Source organism: Chiloscyllium punctatum, chromosome 11 (genome assembly GCF_047496795.1).
Source record: "Chiloscyllium punctatum isolate Juve2018m chromosome 11, sChiPun1.3, whole genome shotgun sequence".
Lineage (NCBI taxonomy): Eukaryota > Metazoa > Chordata > Chondrichthyes > Orectolobiformes > Hemiscylliidae > Chiloscyllium > Chiloscyllium punctatum.
Window position 1 is genome coordinate 48,730,576 of NC_092749.1, and position 13,743 is coordinate 48,744,318.

The 13,743-nt window shown below is 44.1% G+C and overlaps 1 protein-coding gene across 2 annotated transcripts in view; it reads right to left on the reverse strand.

The window, feature by feature from the left end:
* The window catches only part of spata17 (spermatogenesis associated 17), a 342,383-nt gene that overhangs the window by 307,423 nt on the left and 21,217 nt on the right, over window positions 1-13,743 (reverse strand). For both annotated transcript variants that reach the window (XM_072580768.1, XM_072580769.1), the window contains exon 4: window positions 3,939-3,989. In XM_072580768.1, coding sequence (XP_072436869.1) covers window positions 3,939-3,989 — 51 coding nt within the window. The remainder of the gene's footprint in view (window positions 1-3,938; window positions 3,990-13,743) is intronic.

A 13,743-nucleotide genomic window follows, 5' to 3' on the forward strand; every position in this document is an offset into this window, starting at 1 on the left:
ACTTTATTTCTTCAAGTATAAGAGTATAATTAACTAACCACTATTTACAATTTCTTTCTCTGAACATTAAAGAAATTCCAAATTAAATTGAAGGCCAAGCTGTTCAGCCTATTCTCAAACTCTTGCGTTGTTATACTTGGGGGGCAAACTTCTAATTTGATTTTTGACTTCAACAACTATTCTTGTATTGTTGTCTCGGCAAAACGTTCCATCGATGACAAAGTAGTGGCTAACTGCAGCTTTACCTTGAAACTTGGTTGCTGCTTGCAAGACAATCACATTAAAGCTCCCCAGAATGCTCTGCACATAAACAATAATTTCTATAATCTATAGAAAATGACACTTCATGTTTCATGGCATATGTTCCCAACTGATTTTGTTGAACTATATTAATTTCTTTATCAGTTTTTACATGACAGCAATTCACATATTTCAGGTAAACCACATGGGGGCAATTTTTAAGTTTCACCCAGAAAGGAACGAAATTACTGACAGCTCAGCACCGGGGAAGGAGGGGTATCCTTCAATTCACCTTTGAAACCATGCTAGTAATGTCAAGCCCAAAAGAAGATGGAAGACATTTAGAAACAGCTATTGAAAGGTTAGCAGTAGGCTTGAAGGTTTAGGAAGAACATTCATCCTCCTCCTATTTCAAAACCAATTTAGAAAAATGTCCCGGAGGAAAATAATGCCTTCACGGAGTTTCTAAGGTCTGCTTGTTAGGCTGTTTCATGCTGGTATTAATGGACAGTGTATAGAACATAGAACATAGAACATAGAACATAGAACATAGAACAATACAGCACAGAACAGGCCCTTCGGCCCACGATGTTGTGCCGAACTTCTATCCTAGATTAAGCACCCATCCATGTACCTATCCAAATGCCGCTTAAAGGTCGCCAATGAATCTGACTCTACCACTCCCTCAGGCAGCGCATTCCATGCCCTCACCACTCTCTGGGTAAAGAACCCACCCCTGACATCTCCCCTATACCTTCCACCCTTCACCTTAAATTTATGTCCCCTTGTAACACTCTGTTGTACCCGGGGAAAAAGTTTCTGACTGTCTACTCTATCTATTCCTCTGATCATCTTATAAACCTCTATCAAGTCACCCCTCATCCTTCGCCGTTCCAACGAGAAAAGGCCGAGAACTCTCAACCTATCCTCGTACGACCTACTCTCCATTCCAGGCAACATCCTGGTAAATCTTCTCTGCACCCTCTCCAAAGCTTCCACATCTTTCCTAAAGTGAGGCGACCAGAACTGCACACAGTACTCCAAATGTGGCCTAACCAAAGTCCTGTACAGCTGCAACATCACCTCACGACTCTTGAATTCAATCCCTCTGCTAATGAATGATAATACTCCATAGGCCTTCTTACAAACTCTATCCACCTGAGTGGCAACCTTCAAAGATCTATGTACATAGACCCCAAGATCCCTCTGTTCCTCCACCTGACCAAGAACCCTACCATTAACCCTGTATTCCGCATTCTTATTTGTTCTTCCAAAATGGACAACCTCACACTTGGCAGGGTTGAACTCCATCTGCCACTCCTCAGCCCAGCTCTGCATCATATCTAAGTCCCTCTGCAGCCGACAACAGCCCTCCTCACTGTCCACAACTCCACCTATCTTTGTATCATCTGCAAATTTACTGACCCACCCTTCGACTCCCTCCTCTAAGTCATTAATAAAAATTACAAACAGCAGAGGACCCAGAACTGATCCCTGCGGAACTCCACTTGTAACTGGACTCCATGCTGAATATTTACCATCTACCACCACTCTCTGACTTCGACCGGTTAGCCAGTTTTCTATCCAATTGGCCAAATTTCCCTCTATCCCATGCCTCCTGACTTTCCGCATAAGCCTACCATGGGGAACCTTATCAAATGCCTTACTAAAATCCATGTACACTACATCCACTGCTCTACCCTCATCCACATGCTTGGTCACCTCCTCGAAGAATTCAATAAGACTTGTAAGGCAAGACCTACCCTTCACAAATCCGTGCTGGCTGTCCCTAATCAAGCAGTGTCTTTCCAGATACTCGTAAATCCTATCCCTCAGTACCCTTTCCATTACTTTGCCTACCACAGAAGTAAGACTAACTGGCCTGTAATTCCCGGGGTTATCCCTATTCCCTTTTTTGAACAGGGGCACAACATTTGCTACTCTCCAGTCCCCTGGTACCACCCCAGTTGCCAGTGAAGACGAGAAGATCATTGCCAACGGTACTGCAATTTCCTCTCTTGCTTCCCACATAATCCTAGGATATATCCCGTCAGGCCCGGGGGACTTGTCTATCCTCAAGTTGTTCAAAATGTCCAACACATCTTCCTTCCTAACAGGTATCTCTTCTAGCTTATCAGTCCGTTTCACACTCTCCTCTTCAACAATACGGTCCCTCTCGTTCGTAAATACTGAAGAGAAGTACTTGTTCAAGACCTCTCCTATCTCTTCCGACTCAATACACAGTCTCCCACCACTGTCCTTGATCGGACCTACCTCGTTCTCGTCATTCTCAGGTTTCTCACATACGCATAGAATGCCTTGGGGTTATCCTTGATCCTATCCGCCAGGGATTTTTCATGCCCTCTCTTAGCTCTCCTAATCCCTTTCTTCAGGTCCCTTCTGGCTATCCTGTATCCCTCCACTGCTCTGTCTGAACCTTGTTTCCTCAACCTTATGTAAGCCTCCTTCTTCCTCTTTACTAGACATTCAACCTCCCTCGTCAACCAAGGCTCCCTCACACGACCATTTCTTTCCTGCCTGATCGGTACATACATATCAAGGACACGTCGTATCTGCTCCTTGAAAAAGTCCCACATTTCCAAGACATGCTTCCCTGACAGCCTATGCTCCCAACGTATGCTCCTCAAATCCTGTCTTACAGCATCGTAATTTCCCTTCCCCCAATTGTAAAAACTTCCTTGTTGTGCGCACCTATCTCTCTCCATAACCAAGGCTATGCAATGCCATTCTTTTTAAATGGTACTGGGATCTCATACTCAGACTTGGCAGAAGACCTGATTTCCAGGCTTCCACCAATTATACTCTTCAGTTAAGGTCCACTTGTTAGACAAAATGATTTCATTTCTAACTTACCTTCTGTCCTGGTTTTAACTATTCTCTATGCTTAAACCCAGTCATTTCAGGTTACACCAAAGCCTCACAAAATTAGGAAATGAGAGTCAAAACTGGCATTTTAACATTCAGCTATACTGTATACTATGTTAGTATGCTAATATGTTGTTTCATAATCAAGATTCCCAAGTATTGAATTTCACTTTAGACACCAATTCCTGTATCTGAGCTGATTTTTTGAAACCCATTTAATATTGTTCTGACAAGTCTCAGCAGTGCCATATTTCAGAGTAAATACTAATGTTCATGTCAATCTGGTTTTATCTCCTGATGCACATGATGATAATGTGGTAAGTGGTCTAGTAATAATAGAATCAGAGTTATACAGCACGGAAACAGATCCTTCAGTCCAAGTTGTCCGCATCAACCAGATATCCTAAACTAGTCTAATCCCTTTTGCCAGCAATAAACGGTATATATTTTCCTAAAGTTGCAAAATGCAAACCATATCTACTGTTTTTGGTACCCACAAGATGGCATAATGGTGACAAAGAAATGCATCAATAAATAACATATACCAGTACATTATTAAAACTCAACCATACACTTTGTTAAATTCTGTTACATTTATAAACCATCTTGCTATATAGAAATATACTTCTAAGAACAATTTATATTATAAATTGAATTCCTTTGTCTGAACTATATTAAATGAAAGAAGTTGGCACTTTTCCAAATGGATACTCACTTTGCTTCTGATTTAGATTAGCAAATATAGCATAAAAGCATATTTAGAGCACATTTTGATGCCATCATTTGTTGAATAATGAGGGAGATTTATTTACCCTGACAGCCATTTCATTGTAGAAATTCATCTTCATAATAAAATATGCTCTCTGTGAATTAAAGAAGATAGCACAGACTGTAGTTACAGGAAGATATAGCTCAAAGTTGACATATAAAAGTTAAAAATCTTTATAAATTATACATAATAAGAATTGCAGTGACAGACAGAAAAAACTCCAATTGTGCATTCAAAAGACAGCTATCGTTTTATGTATAATGCAAACGTAACCATTAAAACATACTATATTCAAATTATATGCTGTTGGAGATAAATTATGATGAAAAGATCTGCATTGAGTTTTATGATCAATGTTACTCTACCAAGACCAGAATTACAAAAGACAAAATATCCACAAGTGCTGATGGCAATCTGTATTGTAGAGTTTGAGCCATAGGTATTTTAAAGAGAGAGTTGCACTGTAGCATAAAATTTACATTTCACAATGTCTGGTTGAATTAAAATTTCAAAGAAACAATGCTTTTTACCTTCCACCCTTCAAGAATATCTGTACCTAAGAATGAAAATTATGCCTTCTAACCATCTGTGGAAAATGCCATAAACTTAGCCTCCTAACGACAATTTGAGGGTCCTATGAATTCATATCATTTGACGCAATGTTTTTGTATACTAAGTTTACAACAATTCAACTGCTCAGCCTACATTAACATGTCATTTGGAAAGTTGCAAGACAATGTTTAAATAATTGAATATAGTGTTGGTAAATACATTAGTATTTGATATGATAAATTAAAGATGCAGAAAATTTGTATTTTGACTTGAATTAAGCATCGTTCTTTCTTCCTTTTTCATTTTGAGGTGACTTATGGAAATAATGTTGCATCTTAGAACAATATGATTTATGTTTATTTCTAATGTCTTTTCTGTATATATTCTGTTCCTCGTTATCTGATTGTTCTAACAGTTAGAATCTGAGTATTCATTTTTTTCCAAATGCAGGGGTTAATTCGTTTAATGCTATTTGAGGGATTTTGGGAGATGGTGGAAGAGTGGTTACGTGACTAAATTTGTAGTCCAAAAGGACCAAGCCAATGCCCAGGAAACAGGAGTTGAAATCCCCACCGTGGCAGCTAGTGAAATTTAAATACTATCAATAATCCTAGATCATGAAGCTAGTCTTGGTATCCATGAGAACTACCATTGATGTTTTTTTAAAAAAAAATGCCCATCTGATTCACTAAAGCCCTTTACTTGGTCCTGCCTGCACTTGATTCCAAACTCACAACACTGCCTTTTAAAATTATTTAGCAAGCCAATTAATTCAAGGACAGTTTGGGATGGGCTACAAACGCTGACCTTTGCCAGCAATCCCCACCATCCCATGAAAGAAAAAAAAATTTCACGCTCAAGAACATCGACTGCTTCTTTATTTATTTTTAATGAATGTGTGCTTTGTTTGCCATGTTTTCCTGTGTAAAAGTTCAAATTAAGATGCATTCATAGCATTGTCTGTTTCACTTAAGTTTTATAAAATGTTAATCCAAATATGCTAGCTGAGAAAGTATTTTGAAAATAAATAATCAAAATGATTTCAAGACTTTTGCAATGGAACATATTGTCACCCTGTTGTTACTTATTTTCGGCACTCCAGGTTTTGATACTGAATAAATCAAATACAAGTTAGGAGAAAACTGCCAACTAAACTAATTAATTATAGAATTACAATTAGAGGAATCATTAACAGGACTTCTGCAGAAATTGTCAGGATATTGTCTGGAGCTGGGACGTCGGTGCAAATTTGAGTTTGGGTTTGTTGAAGCAGTGTACTATGATTCTACCTCGTATTACCCATGTTCTAACACTGATATCCTTTTATTTGGGCTGTTCAACAAAATAAAACTATTTGCCTTTGGCACGATGTGCTTTATGATATCCAGAGATTCCTACTTTAATTACTGAGGCTGAATTCAGAAAAAGCTTCACAAGATAGCAGGGAATTAATTTGGCAAATGCCCTTGAATAGGCCAGAGAATCATACTGCATGATTTGTTACAGCACCTTGATATAGCCTCCTCATTTTGTGTTATGTTTGCAATCCATGCAAAAAATCCTGTTGATTAGTTGCATGCATTAGCAGATGGTCAAAACTGGTAAGTCACTGACATTATTTGAAACTAGCCGAGAACTCTAAAAAGGATGTATATTGTTGCTGCAGAGGTGCTGGACCTAGTGATTATAAGTTCCCTGATTGGCGCTGTTAACATGGTCCAGTCAGGGACCCCTGACTGACAGATATAGACACCCTGAGAGCTCGGGTGTCCTTGGAGAAGGAGCACGTGGTATCCACCAACACCCTGGAGTTGTTCAGGGAGAGGTGGGTGCAGCAGGGAGTAGAGTGCATTATTTCCCCCTCCAACTCTATTTTGATTTAGTCCCTACCCTCCCCTCCACTGTTTTGCTCACACAGCATTGCCCTTTGATGAGAAGGGCAGTGCTTGTCACTGGCCACTCGGGTGTTTTCCTATCTTCCTGGTGATGGAAATTGAATAAAGATTTGTGCACTTTGTGTCTTTCACTGTGTCTCACATCTGCACACACACACCATGGGTGCTGGGGAAAAAATAAGCACTACCGCAGTTAGGCGGTAGTGTGGAGGTTAAATTTAAAAAAAAGAAAAAAAAAGAAAAAAGAAAAAAGAAAAAAAAAAGAAAAAAAATAGACACCCTGAGAGCTCGGGTGTCCTTGGAGAAGGAGCACGCGGTATCCACCAACACCCTGGAGTTGTTCAGGGAGAGGTGGGTGCAGCAGGGAGTAGAGTGCATTATTTCCCCCTCCAACTCTATTTTGATTTAATCTCTGCCCTCCCTTCACTGATCACACAGCATTGCCCTTTGATGTGAAGGGCACTGCTTGTCACTGGCCACTCGGGTGTTTCCTTTCTTCCTGGTGGTGGAAATGGAATAAAGATTCGGACACTTTGCGTCTCTCACTGTGTCTCACACCTGCGTGCACACAACATGGGTGCCGGGGAGAAAATAAGCACTACTGCAGTTAGGCAGTTGTGTGGGGGTTAAAAAAAACAAAAAAGAAAAGTAAATAAACAGCAGTGTACGTTAGAGCCCAGGTATCCTTGGAGATGGAGCACGCAGTCTCCACCAACACCCTGGAGTTGTTCAGGGAGAGGTGGGTGCCGCAGGGAGTGGAGTGCATCATTTCTCCCTCCAACTCTATTTTGATTTAATCCCTGCCCTCCCCTTCACTGTTTGATCACACAGCATTGCCCTTTGATGTGAAGGGCACTGCTTGTCACTGGCCATTCGGGTGTTTCCTTTCTTCCTGGTGGTGGAAATTTGAATAAAGATTTGTGCACCTTGTATCTTTCACTGTGTCTCACACCTGCACACACACAATATGGGTGCAGTGGAAAAATATAACCACTACCACGGTTAGGTGGTAGTGTGGGGGTTTAATAATAAAAAAAAAGGAGTGTCAGAAGTTCTGTAAGAAAAGGAAAGGATAGACATCCTGGATCGTTAGGGCCGACTGCCTGCCCATCTTCTGCGGTTACGTTAGAGCCCCGGTGTCCTTGGAGGAGCAGCACGCAGTCTCCACCAACACCCTGGAGTTGTTCAGGCAGAGGTGGGTGCTGCAGGGAGTGGAGTGCATTATTTCCCCCTCCAATTCGATCTTGATTTAATCCCTGCCCTCCCCTTCACTGTTTAATCACACAGCATTGCCCTTTGATGTGAAGGGCACTGCTTGTCACTGGCCACTCGGGTGTTTCCTTTCTTCCTGGTGGTGGAAATTTGAATAAAGATTCGTGCACCTTGTGTCTTTCACTGTGTCTCACACCTGCACACACACAGCATGGGTGCTGGGGAAAAATAAGCACTACCACAGTTGACCAGGAAGCAATTCCGCCATTTTGCCTGCCCTGCCCTGTGCCATTTGCCTTGCAATGTAAAAGTAGGAACAGAAATCAAGAGACTGGAAAATGAAGGAATCATCAAGCCAGTACAGTTTGCAAAATTGTCAGCACCAGTTGTACCAACTGGTCGTTTTGCCTTTGTGGGGATTTTAATTAGTAAACCATTTCTTGCAGCTGGATAAATATCCAATCCTGGGCATAGAGGACTTGTATGCAAAACTGGGGTGGGTGGGGGGGGGGGTTTCCTTCATGAAGCTGGATATGAGCCATGCGCACACGCAATTGCAGTTAGATGAGGATTCCCAAAAGGTATGTTAGAATTAATACCCATAAAAGGTTCAAAACAATATGAGACTGCCATTTGGTGTATTGTCTGCCTGTGCCATTCTTAGCAGATGATGGAGAACATTTTACAAGGTCTACCGCAGGTTGGCCGTTATCTGGATGAAATGTAAATAATTGCCATGTTGTGGCAACGTCGGTGCCGGACAAAGTCAGAAGTCTCATGACACCAGGTTATAGTCCAACAGGTTTATCTGAAATCACCTGAAGGAGCAGCTCGCCAAATCTTGCGATTTCAAGTAAACCTGTTAGATTATAACCTGGTGTCGTGTGACTTCTGACTTTGCTAATAATAGGAAAGACTAATAAAGAGCATTTAGAGAATTTGGAAATAGTCCTTAGATGTTTCTCCAAAATGGGTGTATGCCTTAGGAGGGAAAAATGTGTTCCGGACACTCTCAAGTGACCCACTTGAGCTACAGAGCCAACAAGAGCAAGTTACACCCATTGAAAGATAAAGTGAGGATGACCAAAGATGCTGTGGCTTACTACTTTCTTGGGCTGGTGAATTATTACAGAAAGTTCACATGTAAACTGATCTCCATCCTGGCACCTTTCCATCTGCTATTGATAAAGGGTCAGCCTTGGGAATGGTTTCACAGCCAAGACGTAGTCTTTAGGGAAGTGAAGAAGCAGCTATCATCATCTAAGATGGTGGCACCCAAAGAGCAGGATCTGGTAGCGACATGCAATGTCTCTCCTTATGATATTGGATAGTGTTTGCTCACAGATGGCCCAATGAAGAGGAACACCCAACAGCATATGCATCCAGGACTTTGGCTGATTCGGTGCTCAAGTATGCCCACATAGAGCAGTCATCTTTGGTGAGAGAATGTTTTACGGATGTAAATTTGTAATCGTAAACAGACCACAAACCTCTGCTATGGCTACTCAAAGAAGACAAGGCCCATAGCTTCAGGTCGAATTCAGGGATGGGCTCTCATTCTAAGTGTATACTATTACAAATTAGAGGCAAAGTAGCAAATTCGGGTGCCTTGAACTGCCTCCCACGGCAGACACATCACTGGTGATGCTGCCACTAGAAGAGTCAGTTCTGGTTTTAAACCTTCCAGTCACCACTGAGAGTATCATACTGTAGACATAAAAAGATCCAGTCCTAGCAAAACAAAAACAAATGGTAACGGGGGAAACAAATGAGTCATCACAACCAGAATTGAAATCTTTCAGGAGCCAGCAAGAATAGATCGCTGTAGAGGATGGCATTTTATTATGGGGAGGAAGATAGTCCCGAGCAAAGGTCACTAACAGATACTGGCTGAACTCCACTAAGGGTCACCCAGAAGTGTCCAAAATGAAGATATTGGTGAGAAGTTATGTCTGGTGACCAGGATTGGATGCAGACATAGCTATGTTGGTGGGACGGTGGCCAGAATGCCAACAAGGACAAATATTACTGCCTGCAGAACCAGTCCCCACCCCATTCATGGGAACGGCCAGGCAAATCATGCACTCGGTTACATGTTGATTGTGCCGGCTCTTTCATGGGATCAATCTTCTTAGGCATTGTGGACGCCCAGTGTGCAGGGCTTATTAGTCAAACATGAGGACAAAGATAGAAAAGCAGTGAATATCTTTTGCAATAATCTGACTCCAGGAAGTGTCACAGCCAACAGGCCTTCATTTACCATGAAAGAATTCATATATTGCCTAAATTATATTTGGCATACAAGGACAGCTCCATATTATCCATCATCCAACGGTCTGGTGGAAAGCGCAGTCCAAACTTTGAAGCCAGACTTAAAGAAATAGCTCACAGCTTCACTTGACACCAACAGTCCTGATTGTCAAATCACCCTTCATGCAACTACAGGAACAGCTCCAGGAGAGTTACCAATTTGCAAAGACTCTGCACCAGGTTAAATCTGATCTCTCCAGAACCCCAATGGGGTAGAGTTGGGGGGGAGAAAGAGGTGGAGCATCAATGCTGGAAACAAGATTCCTCTCAGCAAGAGAGACAGTTTACTTCAGGGGTCAAAGCTTGGCATTGCAACCTCCCCCACTCCAACCTCTCACCCTCACAACGCGCAGCGCTCCAATCCCTCTTCTCCAATCCCAACCTCACCATCAAGCCAGCGGATAAAGGGGGCGCAGTCGTAGTCTGGCGCACTGACCTCTACACCGCTGAAGCCAAACGCCAACTCGAGGACACCTCTTCCTACTGCTCCCTTGACCATGACCCCACCCCCCATCACCAAACCATCATCTCCCAGACCATACAGAACCTCATCACCTCAGGAGATCTCCCACCCACAGCTTCCAACCTCATAGTCCGGGAACCCCGCACTGCCCGGTTCTACCTCCTTCCCAAGATCCACAAGCCTGACCACCCTGGCCGACCCATTGTCTCAGCATGCTCCTGCCCCACTGAACTCATCTCTACCTACCTTGACACTGTCCTATCCCCCCTAGTCCAGGAACTCCCCACATACGTTCGAGACACCACCCATGCCCTCCACCTCCTCCAAGACTTCCGTTTCCCTGGCCCCCAACACTTTATCTTCACCATGGATATCCAATCCCTCTACACCTCCATTCGCCATGACCAGGGCCTCCAAGCCCTCCGTTTTTTCCTCTCCAGACGTCCCCAACGTTCCACTGACACTCTCATTCGTTTGGCCGAACTGATCCTCACCCTTAACAATTTCTCCTTTGAATCCTCCCACTTCCTCCAGACCAAAGGCGTAGCCATGGGCACACGTATGGGCCCCAGCTATGCCTGTCTCTTTGTTTGCTATGTAGAACAGTTGATCTTCCGTAATTACACCGGCACCACTCCCCACCTCTTCCTCCGCTACATTGATGACTGCATTGGCGCCACCTCGTGCTCCCGCGAGGAGGTTGAGCAATTCATCAACTTCACCAACACATTCCACCCTGACCTTAAATTTACCTGGACCATCTCTGACACCTCGCTCCCCTTCCTGGACCTCTCCATCTCCATTAGTGACGACCGACTTGACACTGACATTTTTTACAAACCCACTGACTCCCATAGCTACCTGGATTACACCTCTTCCCACCCTATCTCTTGCAAAAATGCCATCCCGTATTCCCAATTTCTCCGCCTCCGCCGTATCTGCTCCCAAGAGGACCAGTTCCACCATAGGACACACCAGATGGCCTCCTTCTTTCGAGACTGCAATTTCCCTTCCCACGTGGTTAAAGATGCCCTCCAACGCATCTCGTCCACATCCCGCACCTCCGCCCTCAGACCCCACCCCTCCAACCGTAACAAGGACAGAACGCCCCTGGTGCTCACCTTCCACCCTACAAACCTTCGCATCAACCAAATCATCCACCGACATTTCCGCCACCTCCAAAAAGACCCCACCACCAGGGATATATTTCCCTCCCCACCCCTTTCCGCCTTCCACAAAGACCGTTCCCTCCGTGACGACCTGGTCAGGTCCACACCCCCCTACGACCCACTCTCCCATTCTGGCACTTTCCCCTGCCACCGCAGGAACTGTAAAACCTGTGCCCACACCTCCTCCCTCACCTCTATCCAAGGCCCTAAAGGAGCCTTCCACATCCATCAAAGTTTCACCTGCACATCCACTAATATCATTTATTGTATCCGTTGCTCCCGATGTGGTCTCCTCTATATTGGGGAGACTGGGCGCCTCCTGGCAGAGCGCTTTAGGGAACATCTCCGAGACACCCGCACCAATCAACCAAACCGCCCCGTGGCCCAACATTTCAACTCCCCCTCCCACTCTGCCGAGGACATGGAGGTCCTGGGCCTCCTTCACCGCCGCTCCCTCACCACCAGACGCCTGGAGGAAGAACGCCTCATCTTCCGCCTCGGAACACTTCAACCCCAGGGCATCAATGTGGACTTCAACAGCTTCCTCATTTCCCCTTCCCCCACCTCATCCTAGTTTCAAACTTCCAGCTCAGTTACTGTCTCCTTGACTTGTCTGACCTGCCTATCTTCTTTTCCACCTATCCACTCCACCCTCTCCTCCTTGACCTATCACCTTCATCTCCTCCCCCACTCACCCATTGTACTCTATGCTACTCTCTCCCCACCCCCACCCTCCTCTAGCTTATCTCTCCATGCTTCAGGCTCACTGCCTTTATTCCTGATGAAGGGCTTTTGCCCGAAACGTTGATTTCGCTGCTCGTTGGATGCTGCCTGAACTGCTGTGCTCTTCCAGCACCACTAATCCAGTTTTTACCATTGCAACCTCGGGGATTATCCTGCATGGGCAAGAGGCATGGTCGCTGTTCCATAACGTACAAAGTTGGGTAGGTGAGGCAGTTATTGAACAAGCACATCAACCACAGGAAAGCTGCAAACTCACGAATGAGGTAGGAGCAAAATATACCCGGCCCTCAGAACAGTTAGAGGCTGTCAGAAAGTGTGGGTTCTCTCCCTCCATCTAACATTAAAGAAACCTTGGACTGAGACGGCCATGGCGGATGTCGTAGCCCAACACTTTTACCAGCTGAAGAAGAGGATGAATTTCTTCTAACGTTCTGGGCACAAGAAGTGGGCTACAGTATGGTACAAGTGGCCTGTATCTGAGGCAGAGTTGGAGGAACCAGACCCAGTGTGAAAACATCCCAGGAGAGGCTATATATAAAAAAAAGGCCTACTTCCCTGGACTTAGAGGGGGAGGAATGTTGTGATTGTAACAAGGTCAGCCTGGTGGACATCTTGGAATATGAGTTCCATGGGTGGGGCTGTTAACTAGATCCAGAGCGCCTAGAGATATGAACAAGAGCATCCCTCCCCCTCACTATTTGATCATGCAGCATTGCCCTTTGATGTCAAGGGCACTGCTGGTCACTGGCCACTTGGGTGTTTCTCTTCTTCCTGGTGGTGGAAAGTGAATAAAGATTTGAACACCTTGTGTCTTTCACTGTGTCTCACACCTGCACACACACGACATGGGGAAAAAAAAAACGTGAATGTTGGGGGTTCTGTTCACTCTGACAGCTGGCTCTGAGGGAGATGGATCAGTGTTACTTGTGTAAATAAAGAGGGACTTGGTGATGGGATACTGGCCTCTGTGGAGTTATTTTAACATTGCTGTTGATAGTGTCCCGGATCACATGCTGACCTGGATGTTTGATTCGCTAATCTCTGCTCCCATCACAAGAGGATTCAAGCTGGGAGGCTCACTAGTCAAGCATTTTTGTCAAATGTATTCTTTCTTGTGTTTGACAGATATATAAAAAAATGAACAGGAGCATCAGAGGTTCTGTTCGCTCAGAGCTGGCTCTGAGGAAGCGAGACTAATGTCAAATACTATGCAAGTGTAAATAGTGACTTGGTGACAGGATGCTGGCCTCTATGGAGTTATTTCACTATAAGCTAAAAGGGTTATAAGCTTTAAGTGACTTTTGAAAAAGAGAACAGGTGAACATAGGAGTGGATGGGAGCTGATGTTTTCCAGTGTTACATTGGTGGTGGAAAGGAGAAGTGTCTACCTTTTCCAGAGGGAGTCAAGATGGCATACAATCACAGATCGAGAAGGGAGTGGAAACAGACAGATATGGAGGTCAATGCAACGAATGTAGAGTTGCAAGATGTTTAATGATCTTA